Source organism: Drosophila tropicalis, unplaced genomic scaffold (genome assembly GCF_018151085.1).
Source record: "Drosophila tropicalis isolate 14030-0801.00 unplaced genomic scaffold, ASM1815108v1 contig_805, whole genome shotgun sequence".
NCBI classification, from domain to species: Eukaryota; Metazoa; Arthropoda; class Insecta; order Diptera; family Drosophilidae; genus Drosophila; species Drosophila tropicalis.
This window is the reverse complement of record NW_027173295.1, coordinates 2,074,672-2,091,958: the sequence shown is the minus strand read 5'-3', so window position 1 is coordinate 2,091,958 and position 17,287 is coordinate 2,074,672. Positions and strand designations below refer to the sequence as shown.

The following is a 17,287-nucleotide window of genomic DNA, read 5'->3' as shown; positions in this document are numbered from 1 at the left end:
ATTTAAAATTGGATAACTATTTATAGTAAACAACTGACAAAAGACTTGCAAAGCTACATAGACTTAACCGCTGCCCTCTGGATCTATATTGTTTTATCAATGTTCTGATATAAAGATATTTCCAATTAGATCAAAAATTACCAAAGACTAAAAGAAAAAGTTGCATTTCATCTTGGCATCCTAGGGTATCTCAATGTTGGAAAACCGAAACCATTTTGAGAGTGCGGATTGAAATTTAGTTTCGTCTGTAAAGGCAAGATTCAGCCAACTTTCCCATTTTTACTTGAAACTGTTTACAACTCGCCCCAAAATCTATTACTTTCCGTGTGAAACGAAATATTTATAAAGTTCATATAGAAAAAAATCTATCAATATCAAATATTAGTCATTTTATTCCATAACCTTTTGCGAATTCGGTAATAAATTTATTATATATAATATAATCATCAAGGTTAATTCTAATAAAACAATTTTCCAAATGCTGCGTGTAGATTGTAAGCAATATGCCTTTCCAAAAAAGTTTTAACGATCAACCATAGAAATTCATAGATAGAGGTTGAAACTAAAACCTATAGTTTATTGGAATTCTTTCTCAAGAAGAACCACTAACACAACCCCTCGAGTCTCTATGTATATATTAAGATCTGGCAACCTCTTTGCCTTTAGTTAAACTGTAACTCTCTTTGGTTTCTATTTCTTTTGGCGACTTCCACTTGACTCTTGTCTTCTCTTTTGATAGTCTTTCTCTCGACTTTCTTGGCAAATATCTTTCACACAGTTTCTTTGCCCCGTGTGCTTTGCTTAGCTTTGGCTTGCAGCTTTTGTTTTATTTTCATACGTTAAAATTGTTTCTTTACTTCATTATATTGTTGTTGATTTTTTTTAATATTCGGTTTTCGTTCTTGTTTTATTGTTTAAACATTTAGCGTATGACGAAACGTTTGTATGTACATTATATTTTTTGTTTTTTCGTATTTTTTGTTTTCAACAACTTTTACATGTATTTATTGGGTTTTGTTTGCTGATTTCATCAAGTCTCGAGACATAAAACGTATAAAATCAAAGTGATTGTGTCTTACGGGAAATATTTGAAGTCAAGTGCCATCAAGTGAAGGACACAGAAAAACAAACAAAAAAAGGTTTTCCATACAATCCATAACGAGACACACATAAATCATTAGAATATTAAAAGAAGGTTTGTGTTTGGTTTTAATTATCTTTGGCCGGTTCTGTGATATATAATTTTTTTAAATTAACCGTTTTAAGTGTTGTGTTTGCTTCACGCTATTCGCACACCTTAATGACGTCATAGATGGTGAAGTTGTGATATATATTATATATTTAGGGTGTGTATTAAGTTATGACTAACATTCAGTCAACAAAATTATAGTCTTGTGAGTTTTGAATTTTCTCAAGTCCTGTAAAAATCTATTATATGAAGATCATAATCGATAATGTTAGATAGTGGCTAATTATAAATGTCTAAAGAGCATAATGAAAAGATCATATGACAATTTCGTCCTTATTACTTTGAGCGGGAGTGTTTAGTCTAACAATAAGAACGAAAAGTTTCCCCTCCAGGTGTTTTATGAGGGGTGGCGGAAGGGTTTTTTTGTTTTTGCGCCAAATCTATGTAATTCCCGCAACACGTTGATTTGATTTACTACATGCAGGCGATTTATAGAATGAAAAAAAGAAATAACTCGTGTTATCACTTCAAGGCGGCACACTCGAGAATTGATAACCATAATGCTGCGTTCAGGTATTGAAAGGAAAAATCACTTGGTAACAGAACCTTTTTTCTTGTGGTCATGGATTAAATGTAGGAAGCAGCAATAGAACAAAAGAAGTGGGGGAAAAAAAAGATTGAAATCAAAATCTATATAATTTGTTAATACTTGAAAAACATTTCTGGGGAAAGCAAAAACAATGCTCTTTAAATGACGAAGGTCCGACAATGATTATGATGATGATGATGATGATAAGACGGCGCGCGGACTAATATAATAAAATTTTACCCCCGTGGGAAAGATCATAATCTTGCAATAATATCTTATCAGGTATAACACATAAACAAAAACTTGACTCGTGACGCCTATGATTGCGGTTAATACAATGTAAATGCTGATAGGCACTTGTCAAAGATATTTTAAATGGGGTAATGGACAGATATCAGGGATATCATCAAGGAAAGTCTATGGATGTATATTGCAGTAGTTATGAGCTTACCTGCTTTCTAATTTCTAATTTCTTTAAGGCGGAGGCCAACTCATTCCATTTCACTTGTCAGAATTTTCCCATTTACATAATTAGCTCGCTTGAGTAACCCTCGCAACTGGCTTGTGCCTTTTTTCTTTTTTTGTTTGCGAATTTGTTTAAGAGAAGTCCTTCTTTCTTCTCCATACACATACATACATATATACTTACCCCTTCGCAAGCACTCCCATGGAACGCGCTGCTTCAAAGTCACAAACAATTTGCAAGCCGCACTGAGCACTCAACAAGCCGCATTAAAATACAAACCATTGTTATATATATGTAGAAGAAGAACCCTCTCACCACTCCTCCCATCCGCTTTCCCGCATTCAATCTTAATATGGTGACGCAAACGCGTCTACTGCTCCCGGGCTCCATCATCATCATCAATGCTACCGCGGCAAGCAATTCCCCACCTGACAGACGTCAGTTAATGAAAAATTGTTAATAACGTAAAGTATGCAAAAACATTCTACTCTAACCAAATTGAAACTTTACGAGAGCCACAGAACAATCAACATTAAAAAACACAGGAAAAAATAAGAAAGAACATTAAAAAAATCACAACCCAAAATGGACAAAACGAAATGTAAATCTAAAAGGTTTAGTTGTTAAATGGCTGGTTCACATGGCTTCAACACTGAGCAACAAAAGTTCAGTTTATTTCAAGATTGCAAATGAAGGAACAGCTTCAAAAGGTCAGACAACAAATGGCTGGATTACACTTCCCAATTAAAGAAAATGAAAATCACTTAAAATTATTTAATTTAATAGACTTGATGATAATCTTTAAAAATAAGGTAACCAATTACCGTTGGGTCACTTGTGAGTGACCCTCGTGAGTGAATAAGATTGATTCCCTTACTTGTTTACTCAATGATTCAGTGACTTACTGATTCACTTGACTCAGTTGTTTAGTGACTTACTAGTTCACTGACTCACTTGTTCAATTTTCATTACACACTGAAACTAGATAAGTAAGTGAGCAAAAATGAACGACTCACTCACATGTTCACCCAGTAACTCAATTTCTCACCGACTCGGTGGCTCAGTTCATTCACGTACTGGTTCACTGCCTCTGAAGTACATGAAAAAACCATTTTCTCGTATTTTTTCATGTATTCCTTTCTTATTTTTAATTAAAGAATCAGCCTAATACCAAATCAACTTAGTGAGTGAATAAATTAACTATTTAATAAGAGAACACTTTACTAGATCACTGACTGTAAGAGCTGGTTATGCTTAAGCTAACTGAACAAGTGAATAATTTGCAAAATAAGTGAATAAATGAGTAGTTGGGTAAATAAACTTGTTCACTCGACAAAAGACGATTCAGTGAACTAATTTATCAAACATAATCTTTGGCCCATCACTAAGTATTACCGTTACCAATTCGATTCGGTATTGAAATGCCTATGAAACTGAACGCCAAATCTTTTAGCCTTAAAAATTCTTTTAAAATCTACTACAAATAATAATGTTAATTTACGGTTTAATTAAGTGAATTATTAATATCAATTAATTCCTTGTTGTCAAATATCATAGTAGATTACAATAATGTTGATTAATTTTGTAGACTAGTGTAAACGTCTTTCTAGGCACGTTGTTGTTTCTTTTTGTAAGGGTTGTGTAATGAGTTCAGTGACTTTTAGTAATTAAAATGGCAACTTGAGTAATCCAAAAGTAATTCAATTTAGCATTTCAGTATTATCGATCGATTTCCATTTCATATATATATCGCATCTATTCATAAATATATGTATGTATGTACATATGTATAAATATATATAGAGACATTTGTAGATAGTAAGTATTTTACGAAAGGGACACCTTAGATAAGTTTGCAGATAATGTGAATACTATAAGTAGTTACTCCGTTATTTTTTTTTCTTCTCTTTTGCTATCAAGTGGGGCCACCTCACGAGTCTGGGGCCAACATGAAAATTATCGGCTTATCTTCCTTTAACTTCAAGCATTGCCATATGGATGAAGGGGCCTACTTTAATTGCATCAGATATTAGACGTATGAAAAATTATACAGCCCCATACGCTCCATAGGCAGAGGCCGACTTTGCACTAAGCCAACGCATGTTGTTTTTTTTTCCCCCTCTTTTTTTTTTTTTTTTTTTTTTGCAAGGAATTTCTCAAGTGATTAAACTTTGCTTGTCTGGCTGAGAATAGAAATAGAATATACTCTTAAACACTTATCTGCATATAATTCACAAAAACCACCAATTGAACTACATTCAAGACGCACAATCTTATATATGTACATACATATATTTTTATGATCCGCACTCATGTCGGCCGCAATAGAAGAGCCAATAAATGAAAGGTGGAGAGAAGCAAAGTTAAACGGATGCCAATGAGACAGAAATGAAGTCATATGAAATATATTTACGACCCATACTTGTAATAATAATAAAAATTAGAGAACCAAACTAAAAAAAAAAAAATGTTTGAGCTGTGGTAATTAAAAAACGTGCGACCTGATAAAATGATCGCTAACAAACATGAGGGGACGGGGTGAACCCCCACTCAATGCTTATTGTGGGGATACATTGCGTATCCTTACATGCCCTTATCATTTTTCTGTTAATATCTTCATGGGAAATCATAAATTCCAAGCTGTGTACAGTTCAATTGCTGCGAAATCGTAAATTCAAATGCAAATACACAATATCGATGATGATGATGATGACTTTGGCTCATAAATTTCAATCGGCAACAACGACAACATCGACACATTCTTCCCACATACATATTTACACATGTATATTCAAGCGATATTGATGCATGTACTATATAGTTAATATGTGTACATTTTGTACCACATTTGTCTATGGTACAACTAACTAAATATTATTGTTATACCCTAACCACTAAGCAAACATTGAGCCATGGAGAACATTAAATGCAGTCGAATCGAAACTCAGTTGAACTGAAAATGATTTGAATTCTATATGGCACAATTTGTGAAGAAAACTCGTTGATTCTTTGACTTATTTATTTACATGGTAAGGGTATTTAAAGTTCTTAATAATGGTGTTTCTTTTTTTTTTCATGCTTTATCTGCCTAACATACATTAATCTATAATGACAACACAATACAGACACATAGACAGACAAAGAGTCAGAGGCAGACGCAGACAGACACCTTGTAAAAAGGTGTGAAAACTTAAATTGGTTTCGAGAGTGTGTTGTGTGGTGGAAAGGTGGCAATCAGTAGATTAAATATTTAGAAATAATCAAGCATTAAATTAGTCGGCTTAATCGATAGCTCAATCGATCTATGGCCAATGTGACGTCACAATCATTTAGCCAACTGACGTCAAAAAGACCATCATCGACATCGACAGCAGCAGCGACAACAACAATAAAATTTTTGATCTGAATTGCTCTTTGATTGGGTGTTAATCAAAGTTCAAATAAAACCGAGAAATCAATGAGCCATGCCTATATATGTGTGTGTGTGTGAGTGTGTGTTTAGATGGCTATGTGTAATCGCAGGTGTCGCATTACAATTTCAATTTCATTTTGGATTTGGATTTGGTTTCGGAAAATAACTAGGCCTACTTAACTATATCAAATAAGAGTGACAAAGCAAGAGAGAGAAAGAGTTGGATAGATAGATGGTTAGAGAGACGACCGTCCACAAAACTCGCTTTGGCAATGTACATATTTTATTTTATTTTTATTTTTTACACCGACTTGCGGGCCACATCGTGATTTGTTTTTCAAGTTTGGCTCTGCATTCGAGAATTTTTTTTTTATATATATTTTTCTGTTTTATTTTTTGGGCAGAGAGAGTCATTGATCTTGCTCGAGGCTGAGGCTGAACTTTGAATTTTTTGTTGCTGCTTTTGATTTTGGCCCGGTCAGGCAATTTAATTTGTCCCAAAGAGTCGTTAGTAGCCCAGTCGTAATGGTAGTTGTGGTGAGGATGGGGAAGGAAGAGGAGGTGGAATGCCATGGTTTAAGCCAGAATTCGAGTTGGACTTAATGGAAATTTTCCATGACTGATTCTTTTTCTCTGCGCTTTTTAAGTGAAATTTCATGTTACACTGGCAGAAAACAAGGGCAGACCTTAAAATTGGTAACCTTCTATTTATTTCTTTAAAAGTCAGTATTTTCTTCAAGTGTATTACATGATATACGATCAATGATCATCTATAATAAATAAAATTAATACTTTTACGATTTTTCATGGCAAGAGTGGGTCAAGGTTTTCTTTACTTGTTATATGTATATACAAAAGAATTTTGTTTACATTTATTACATTTGACGAATCAATAATACAAGGAACAGATATGTAAAGTTAATTTCTTGGGTTGTTGTTGCCCAAATCGTTTCCAGTTAACGAACGTGTCTGAATGCCTCAAAGCCAAATGCATTGGTTATCAGAAGACTCCACGCTCTTAATAGTATGTAGACGACGGGTTACAACAAGTGGGCTGTAAAATCACCCACCTAACATTGATATTTATATATGTATGTATATACCCACATGTATGTAGGTGGGGGCCTCCATGTGAGACTATAACTAATCAATGGCACGAGCTTGTCATCACTCTGGAGAGAAAGATAGTGAGAGTAAAAATGTTCGAGAGCGAGGAGAGTGAGATGGAGTAATAACCAAAAACAAAAAAAACAGAGACAAAGTACAATGGCACAACTTATCCTTGTGACGTCAGAGAGGTCTTCGTAGCAAAAGAGGTGGGAGTTGGATTAACAAATGCAAAAATCCCTAATCAAATCCCTTCACACAGAGATATCTCTCTCTCTTTCCCTCTCTCATATATATGTATATATACACATACCGCGTTGAAATCGGTTTGAACCGGAAATCCAAAACGATGTCGATGTTAGTGTTGTGTTGTGTTGCTTTCGTTAAGAAAAAGTTGTTAACAATTTGCCGCTGTTGCTGCTGCTGCTGTTGTTGTTGTTGTTGTTGGCAAAAAAACAAAAACAGTGAAAAAAAAAAATAATAATAAAGCTTTAAGCGTTCCACTGCCAACAGACGCACGATCAGAACGACTTTGGAGCGCTACGCGCGCGGTCGATGATATTGAGCAGCGCTACAGTTAAAACTTAAAACCGATTTCGATATCCAACAAGAGTCTAGCAACCAACATTCGGTTAACAATAACTAATTTGTACAAGTGAAAAAAAAAACATCTCAAAAACAAAACCCAAAACGTATGTGTGATAATCCAAAATTTAAACAAAACGAATCTAAAGGGATCTTAAGGGATTCCAAAGGATCACAAAAAAAAAAACAGAGATAGAAAGAAAACAACAACTTAGCTTGGCTACAAAACAAAAGATAGAGGAGACGACAGTCAGGGCGAAAAAGAAGAAGAAAGAAAAAAAAATAGAAAAAAATAAGCTTAAAAACAGCCAGTCAAATAATTTCTTGTCTAAACCCAAAGCAAAGAGAATAATTATAAATGTGTTCGTTTTGTCTAAACTCTAAAGTAAAGAGAATAATGATAAATGTTCCGTCTAAAATCTTAAGTAAAGAGAATAATTATAAATTTTCTGCCTAACACCTTTAATTAAACCGAAAAGCAAAGAGAATAATTATAAAACTTAATGGCCTACGGCTCATAAAATTGTGCAATTTACAATCTACAAAATGGTGAAATGTACCAAGTTTTCTTTTTTTATACTTCTTCTTCTTCTTTTCAGCCAGTCTTTCTTTTTTTTTTTTCTTGTGTGTGTGTTACTCATGTTTTTTTTTTTCGTTTTCGTTTTTGTTTTTTTTTTTTTATGACAAAGAACAGTTTGAAAATAATAAAAAGAGAAAAATTATCAAAATATAATGAAATGTCATGCAACTATGGCATGAGATTCGCATTAGTTTAACTAGATTTAGCCATAGTTTTTTTTTTTTTTTTTTGTTAGCTTATTACTTTTTTTTCATTCTTCATCATTTCCTTTTGGCCACACCTTCAGCAGAGTTGGCACTATCGATATTGATTGCAATTACTTAAGTGCGACAACAACAACTCGACAAGATATTGAAAAATGTTGGCTATAAACTTTGAGCTGTGATTAGATTATCTTCTTGGGCATTGATGAATGTGAAATGCTTCAAATTGACACCAACTATTTCCATTTCTTTCTAATAATTATAATCTACACTTCCTTCATGTCATTATCAATCGTTAATGGGCTTCCCCTTTGTAAAAAAAAGAGTCCTTTGTTAGCCCAAATTTGTATACTATAGAAAACTGTACAAAAAAAATATATTGGCAATATTCTCAAAAACTTATTTTGAAAATGATTTTTGGAATAACTAACTATCAAACATTGGGAGGGGTATAAAACATATAGTTTTTCTATAATTACAAGAAACTTATAAAAATTAAAACAATTATTTATGAATCTAAAAGTTTTCTTTGGAAGTTAAAGGATATGAGTAAAGTTAGGCAGGACTCGTTAACCCCTAAGTTAAAAATTTAGACTTAATTTAACGACATTATAAATCAAATTTTAGAATTTGTTTAACAATAACAAAATAGTTTCTGCCCCCTTTCGTTGTTTGTGTAACAAAAGTTTATTGCTAAATCAAATGGAAAGAAAAGACATAAAAAATCAATAACAATAAACGTAACAGCACACAACAAACAAATGACAATTCAGTCATAATATTTCATTCAGTATTAATTAAGTCATAAATCTAAAAAATATGCATATTCTCTAACCCATAGATAGAGATGAGTTTTGTTTTAAAGACTTCTACTTCTGAAATTGGCCAAACAAAGGTCATGCCAAAACAAAATCATCTTAGACTATGACCTCGATCTAACTGGATATGTGCATAGTTGAAAATTGATTTCATTAATTAAATGAAATGATGGATATATTAGCCAAACAGTTAGCTGACCTTGTTCATGATGATTTGAAATAAAATATATAGATGTGTGTGTGTGTTTGTGTTATATGTATGTGTTCCCAAAAATGGTTGGAAACGCTGCTGCAACCTTCATTAATCGTCTGATTGATAAGGGGGCAACAGGTTTTAGGTTTTCATGTACAAATAAGATATGAGAGAAACCAAAAATTAGCTTGTTGACGATATTAATAGGTATATAGATATATTTATTCAATGTCAGCATATATATTCTTTCGACTGACAGACAACATATGTATGTATGTACATAAATCTGGATCACTTCAATTGGGTGTTACCCTTGCAATTACATTTAATTCAAGTGTTAAGTCCAAGTGGGTTAATCCATCTAACTACAAGAAGAAAAACAACAACAACATAAAAATGCGTTTATTGATAAGATAAGGGATATATGTATGTATACATGTATGTGTAGTAAGTTGGCGCGTGGGGGCTAGTTATTGAGGAGCTTATCGATGTTTATCTACAAAATAACTAAGTATATTCGAAATATGTCAAAGTAGTAGTAGGCACATTGTAAATTCTGACATGGGTACTAATAAACGAAAGACGAAAAAAACAACAAAAATATTAAATAAAATTGTTAATTTGATTAGCAATTTTATAAAGGCCTCGATCATGAAGCATATTGTAAATAATTTCTTGCTATTATAACTGATATGCCAGTTTGAAAATTCCCATCATCATTGCCACCAATTACATTAAAATTATATTGCATATTCTATCTCGTGCATAACAAATGCAATAATCATTTCAATTTCTCAATCTCGTTTCAATGTGTTTATGTTCTCTTCTGTTTTGTTATTATTTTTTCTTGCTGTCATTCAGTTAAAAGTTAATGCACTTCACATGCCGCCACCATCAAGTTCAACAACTAAGTAAACAGCGCTGAAAGTAAAACTCTAACAAGCTTTTGGTGCCATATATACATATATATTATACATACATATGTATATGTAAATACCTATACAAATACATAATATATACCCACCCGGTTGAGGTTCGTTGGCCGAATCTCGTTGAGACTTTAATTCATCATTAATCCAAAAAACATATCTATTATACTTAGAAGCTCTGAAAGGCATACAAAAAACCAATTTACAATGATATATGTATACATATCTAAACAATATCTAATTAATTAATTATACTTACATATACTCAATAATAATATTTAACAATCAAAAGGCTTTGAAGGCAATTAAAAGTTCGTCTTTACTTTTGATTTATTCTTAAAACTGCAATTTTTGGTTTTGAATAGTAATTATTTCTTTCTACTTGTTTTAATATATAAATAGTTTAGTTTAAAGCTTTTGTTAAAACAAAGATCAATTGCCGATTGCAACAAAACAGCAAATAGAATTCTGTTTTCTTAGTTGATTTTCGTAGTTGGCTTTGTTTTTATCATTTTGTTTTCTTAGCCGTGTTTGGCCTTGCCAATGCCAATGAGAATGCTGTATACAATTTGTGTATGTTCATACCACAAAAGAATGTTGTTGAGCTCAAGTGATTTTTGGTTGTCATAGTCGTAACTGTTGCCGGTCGTTTATCGCTAGACTTTGGGGCATACATACATAAGAAGATTAGATATGCTATCGTTTAAGAAATACACACTTTGGTTGTTCTAAATTTACATATTTGTCTTTTCTATTTGAAGGCGATGTCAAAAATCTGGAACTCTTTAACCCGCCGCAGGACGGACGATGTCAACGAAGGTGAATCGCCATTGGCTCGTGTCCTCAACCTTTTCGATCTGACGGCACTGGGAGTGGGCAGCACCTTGGGTCTGGGTGTCTATGTGTTGGCCGGTCAGGTGGCCTATGATATTGCCGGCCCGGCTGTGACAATATCCTTTCTAATTGCGGCCGTTGCATCGGCTTTTGCTGGCATCTGTTATGCTGAATTTGCCGCTCGTGTACCAAAGGCTGGAAGTGCTTATGTCTATAGTTATGTGACAATTGGTGAATTTGTGGCCTTTACCATTGGCTGGAATTTGATATTGGAATATGTTATCGGCACAGCATCGGTGTCCCGCGGTCTGAGTGGCTATTTTGATTCTCTTATCAATAACAGTATGTCGCATGCTCTTAATGAATCGATGCACATCAATGTGAGTTTCCTGGGTGACTATCCGGATTTTCTATCCTTTGGCATGATATTGCTATTGGCCGCATTGCTGGCATTTGGAGCCAAAGAGTCAAGTTTTCTCAATAATATTTTCACTTTGGTCAATTTGGTGACCATTGGCATTGTTCTTGTCGCTGGAGCCATGAATTGTAAGTATAATAAAGTTTCAACGAAAAAAAAAACCGATTCTTATGGTTTTTTTTATAACTTTTAGCCAATCCTGATAACTGGCGTAAACCGGCTGATGAAGTGCCCGAAGGATTTGGTACTGGCGGATTTATGCCCTTTGGTATTGCCGGTGTTATGGCTGGTGCGGCGAAATGTTTTTTTGGTTTTGTGGGATTCGATTGCATTGCCACCACAGGCGAGGAGGCAATCAATCCAAAGCGTAATATACCGCTGGCCATTGTCATCTCATTGATAATTATATTTTTGGCCTATTTTGGTGTCTCGACGGTATTGACCATGATGTTGCCATATTATTTACAAAACAAGGATGCCCCATTCCCACATGCCTTTGATGAAGTCGGCTGGCATACTATCAAATGGATTGTCACCATTGGCGCTGTATTTGCATTGTGTACAAGTCTCTTGGGTGCCATGTTCCCATTGCCACGTATTCTCTATGCTATGGGCAAGGATGGCATATTATTCAAACGTCTGTCCAAGGTTCATCCATATACGCAAACACCTCTTTTGGCCACCATTGTGTCGGGAATATTTGCAGCAATTATGGCATTACTTTTCAATTTGGATCAATTGGTCGACATGATGTCAATTGGCACTCTCTTGGCCTACACTATAGTGGCGATTTGTGTCCTGGTGTTGCGCTATCAAGATGAAGATATGACCCGTGAGGTTACTGTGAAAGCACCTAATGTATTCCGTCAATTGTACAATGGCAACTCATACAAGGAGCCCACCGAAATGACCTCGTCCATAACGAAAATTGGCATTGTCGTGTTTGCCATAACGTGTTTGGTTTGGTGTTCCTTTGCCAAAGCCCTGGAAATAAGCAGCACCGGGGGCATTGTCTCACTTAGCTTGGTCGGTGCCGTTTTGATACTTATTTGCATTGTGATTGGCATGCAACCGGTGTCCACCATTGAGCTGACATTCAAGGTGCCATTGGTGCCATTTGTGCCATGTCTCAGTGTCTTTATCAATTTGTATTTGATGTTCCAATTGGATTTGTATACCTGGATACGTTTCCTTATTTGGATATTTATCGGTTATGTCATCTATTTCACCTACGGTTTGCGTCACTCCACACAAATAGAGCGCTCTCGGAATCATGCCGAGGCATCTGCCACGGCCATGCAGCAGCAGCATGAGAATCGCGCCTTCGAGCCGGACTGGAAGCCGCAGTCGGAGAATGGCAAGAGCCACGAAATACCGACAGTCTATGAATATTCTGAGAAACTTTAAGTATTATCAAATGAGAGACCATTCGACCTCTCCCCACCCCAAGCAACCCCCTTCCCTAACCAACACCCCCTTAAACCTTTACTCCAGCTAAAATCTTTGACATTCAGCTAGTTTGTGTTTGTGAGAGAGATGAATAGATTGCGTATTAAAAATTAAATGGTTCCGATGCCAGAACCATTATTTTTATACGCCCCCCCACCCTATACCCTTCCTTTTCACCATCCGCCCCAAGAAACCAAAAGAAAAACATGAAAACTCCCCTCCAAAATATTTTCATTCTATTATTCACCCAAAACTACTTTTAGCTATGTTTTATAATTTTCAATTTGTTTTTTTTTTTTTTTATTCGTTATATCCAATCTACAAGTGTGTACATACATACATACATATATATGATGATTTCGATGATTTAACATATTATATTTCTTCCTTTCCTTGAATTTTCCTCATTTCCCCCGATTTTGTTGTGATATTTGTAAATACACTTATATGTATGTATATAGAATTTTATATTTTGTCACAATTTATTTGTATAATATTTTATAATGTCATAGAGTTTTATAATAATGATAATAATAATTATATCTGTACAATCATAAGATACATTTTAGTATTAGTCCCAACCCCTCCCCCCTCCTTTAAAGCAATCCCTACAACAGTTAGGCAATAAGTGTTCCCATGTAAACGAATTTTTCCCCTATATCCTTTTCCTCATTATAAAAATTGCTTGTTTTTTTTTTTGTCTTTTTAATAAAAATCAAATGTTGTATAATGAATTGCAGTATTGTTGATTTTGATTCTATCCGTATCAGTTCTATCTGTTTTTATCTATCAACGATAGGCCAATTAGGAATAAAGTTTTCAAGGAATCTTCAGAGAAGAAGAAAGAGACCAGGAGCAAAAAGAATTAAAATAAAACAAAACTCTAAATTTGAAAATCTCAGGGCCAAGTGCTATGAGAACTGAAGGAACTTCATTTCGTTTTGATATCCAGTTTTCCATTCAGCTTAGTTAAGTGGCAAATAAGCAGCATCCTTGCCCCTCAGCTTAGTTGCCAACGACAAAACGAGCTATATAAAATCACTTTCACAGTGATGCCAATTGAATTCAGCTAGAAAGACACAGCTTGATTCTTAGAGGAATGAAATAGACTAGAATAGTTAGCGACATTTTGTGCCAAGGACAGAGAGGAACGAGAGATTTATTCTCATATAATTAAGAGAGTAAACTATAATTAGTTTTAGCTTTAATAAGAGAGAAAGTAGTGGGAAAAAAAATTAACTTTCATAAGTTTAAAAATAGACATGATAAAAGAACTGGCTAAGTTGGCATCTTCAAATGCTAAGACGGAACCAACTGGCGAATTTTCAACTCGTAGCCAAAAAGCCAGACAATAGTTGCTTGACTAAAGCAAACATACAGACACACACATACATACATATGCAGACACACATGGACATAAGGCACAGAGAAAAAGGATCTTGTCTGGTGCCAAATGGTCACTGAGAAAATAAAATTGTTTTGGCCTGGATTTAGCTTCATATGTACATACAAACAGATATACACTCTCCTTACTGCATATATGCACTTTGCTTTTTCTTTTTCTTTTTTATACCCTTGCAAAAAGGATATATTAATTTTGGTCAGAAGTGTGCAACGCATAGAACGAAGCATCTCCGACCATACAAAGTATATATATTCTTGATCAGCACGACGAGACGAGTTCAACTAGCCATGTCCGTCCGTCCGTCCGTCCGTCCGTCCGTCCGTCTGGATCAACGCAAACTCCTCCTAGACCGTAAGAGCTACAGAGCTGAAATTTTGCACGTAGGCTTGTGTATACTGCAGGCGTTGTATATCTCGGATTCAGCCGGATCGGACCACTATATCATATAGCTCCCATACAAACCCCAAAGTCACGAACAGTGACTTTTCTCAATAACTTCGTTATTTTCTATGCTATTATCGTGAAACTTAATATTAGAGAGTTTACTACGCCTATAAGCGACTATGCCAAATTCGATCAAGATCGGGTGACTATATCATATAGCTCCCATACAAACGGCCAAGTCACGAACAGTGACTTTCTCAATAACTTCGTTATTTTCTGAGCTATTGTCGTGAAACTTAATATTAGAGAGTTTACTATGCCTATAAGCGACTATGCCAAATTTGATCAAGATCGGGTGACTATATCATATAGCTCCCATACAAACGGCCAAGTCACGAACAGTGACTTTCTCAATACCTTCGTTATTTTCTGAGCTATTGTCGTGAAACTTAATATTAGAGAGTTTACTACGCCTATAAGCGACTATGCCAAATTTGATCAAGATCGGGTGACTATATCATATAGCTCCCATAGGAACGATTGGTCGAAAACAGTGACTTTTGTAAACACTTTCGTTACTTTTAACGCGATTGCTTTTAAATTAAACATTTCTTAATTTAATATATATGTTAATGACTGTGCCGAATTTGATAAAGATCGGGTGACTATATCATATAGCTCCCATAGGAACGATCGGTGGAAAACAGTGACTTTGATCAATATCTTCGTTATTTCCTATGATTTCGCAAGCATAAGCCTTTTAGATAAAACGTTCTTCCACATTGATGGCTAATAGGTAAGGAAAGAGTTACCAAAAAAGTTGCAAGGGTATACAAACTTTGACGCGGTCGAAGTTAGCCCCGGCCCTCTGGTTTTTTATTTTTTTCTTTCATTTCTAGTTTGTGTTTTTCTCCTCTCTTCTACTTTTCGCTTTGTTGCTTTACTCTTAGTCGTTTCTGTGTGTGTGTGTTTTTTTTTTTTTTTTTTTTTTTGCCAGCATTAATTTATGCATTTTAAAAGCATATCAAATGCTTAAGAGGGAGGACGAGTATAAAAGGGACTTTGACTTTTCCGAGTCTTTGCCAGTGCACATATGCGGAATGAAGCAATTTTTCACACGGTGCCATTTTAGCAATTTAGAGAGAAGAAAATACATCGAAAGGGTCAGGCTAAATATTTTTAAAAATAACGAAGTTTTTTTTACTCTTTAAATACATACATACATATTGACAATTTGAATATGTAAGCCCTTTAAATTGGGCAATATTTATTGAATTTTGACAAGATATCAAGATTTGATTTCGAAATAGATTTCAATTTTAAATTTGAAGATTCATAAGATTTTTAATAACTATTTACCATTTATTTATTACTTTTTCATCAAAGTTGTTTAAGATTCAAAAATTAAAAAATATTTCGTTGCCTATTTTTTGGAACAAAAATTTACTTTACAGTAAATTCATTGTGTATGTCGTCAATATCTTCTGAAATTCCATTTAAGATAAAACATTTTCAGATAAAACATTGTCAGAATGCAATAAGCCTTAGGACGAGTATATGAAATATTTAAGTTATAAGTTTAAAAAACGCAAACATTTTTCAAATGAAAAAAACAATTTTAGAATGTTTTTTCATGTATATTTGTCAGAAAGTCAAATCAGGTTAAACCAAGTGGACGTGGAATGTAAACAACATGTTAGGTATCCGGGCCGTGCTTTAGAGATTCTTCGCTTCTTAACACACCCATCAGATTCATTTTTACTTTGAACTCACCTGCAACAAAAAAGAGAATTAAAAATAATTTTAATTATGGAAAAGCGTTGAATACTAAAAATATTTTAAAGGTAATGCTAGATTTATTCAAATTAAAATTAAGATAGAAGAAAGCTAAAGCTTAGCTATAATTTTTTTAGATACTCCGAATGTTTTCTACCTGTTATTTACGCACTCTTTTGAGAATGCAATAAAATTTGTGTTACAATCCAATAAAAATGCCAGCCCAACAGTATGCAATGCCAAAAATCACCAACATGTTCAAAAAAGAATTGTGGAAGAGAGTGGGGAGGGGTGTGTGGGAGTTATACAACATACATAGAAGAGCCGTAGATGTCTGAAAACCCAAATGGATGGCAAATGGGGAATAAAGGGGGAAGGCGGTTTTGGGAGGTCATCCCCTTCTCCCTTCTCATGACTGACTGTAACGGTAAATAAATAAACAATAATTTGAGCATTTGGTCAAAAAAAGGGATGACCGGAGAGGGAATGTAACACTGAAGAGACTAGAGTCACGCAGCGCCTGGGGAATGGGAGAGGGAAGAGGGCGGACGGGGGGACATTCACTCATTGGGACGCTCGCTCTGCGTTTGCGGTTTCATTTGTGAGTTTTAATTAAATACGTTTAAATATTTGTTATTTCCGACAGGCAGACAAACCAAACGACCGACAACAACAACAACAACATTGATAACGAGATGCATAGAGGAAACTGAAACCAAGTAGAAGGTGTGCTACTGGCGCTATGGTGTTGGTGTAGTAGTTGCAGCTCGTCTCTGACATCCAGGGGCCAACCTGGTAAATATTAGCGAAAAATTAGCAAAGTATTTTAAGCGCAACATGTTCGTTTTGTGGTTTTTTTTCTCCCTTTTTATTTTTTGTTTGTTGTTGTTGTTGTTTGAATCCTCTTCGCTCGGGCAACGGATGCAACGATTTGCTGCAATACCAATACG

General features: G+C 34.7%; 1 protein-coding gene across 3 annotated transcripts; it reads left to right on the top strand.

Moving 5' to 3' along the window:
- Positions 1 to 779: 779 nt before the first annotated feature.
- On the top strand, positions 780 to 13,506 carry slif (slimfast). 3 transcript variants are annotated; one of them, XM_068293881.1, is made up of 4 exons: positions 780 to 943; positions 1,036 to 1,195; positions 10,833 to 11,451; positions 11,517 to 13,506. In XM_068293881.1, the coding sequence occupies exons 3-4, from the start codon at positions 10,836 to 10,838 to the stop codon at positions 12,728 to 12,730; spliced, it is 1,830 nt and encodes a 609-aa protein (XP_068149982.1). In that variant the 5' UTR covers positions 780 to 943; positions 1,036 to 1,195; positions 10,833 to 10,835; the 3' UTR covers positions 12,731 to 13,506. The 3 variants fall into 3 exon arrangements, with proteins under 3 accessions (XP_068149982.1, XP_068149981.1, XP_068149983.1); XM_068293880.1 differs by lacking the exon at positions 1,036 to 1,195 and having other exon boundaries at positions 781 to 943; XM_068293882.1 differs by lacking the exons at positions 780 to 943; positions 1,036 to 1,195 and adding an exon at positions 7,301 to 7,455.
- The last annotated feature ends 3,781 nt before the right edge of the window (positions 13,507 to 17,287 follow it).

What these genes read in the sequence shown, in the direction of transcription:
- slif (XM_068293881.1), top strand. Translation starts at nt 10,836, where the DNA reads ATGTCAAAAATCTGGAACTCTTTAACCCGCCGCAGGACGGACGATGTC. An exon ending in TGTCGCTGGAGCCATGAATT is followed by an intron (nt 11,452 to 11,516) that starts GTAAGTATAATA and finishes TATAACTTTTAG; the next exon opens with CCAATCCTGATAACTGGCGT.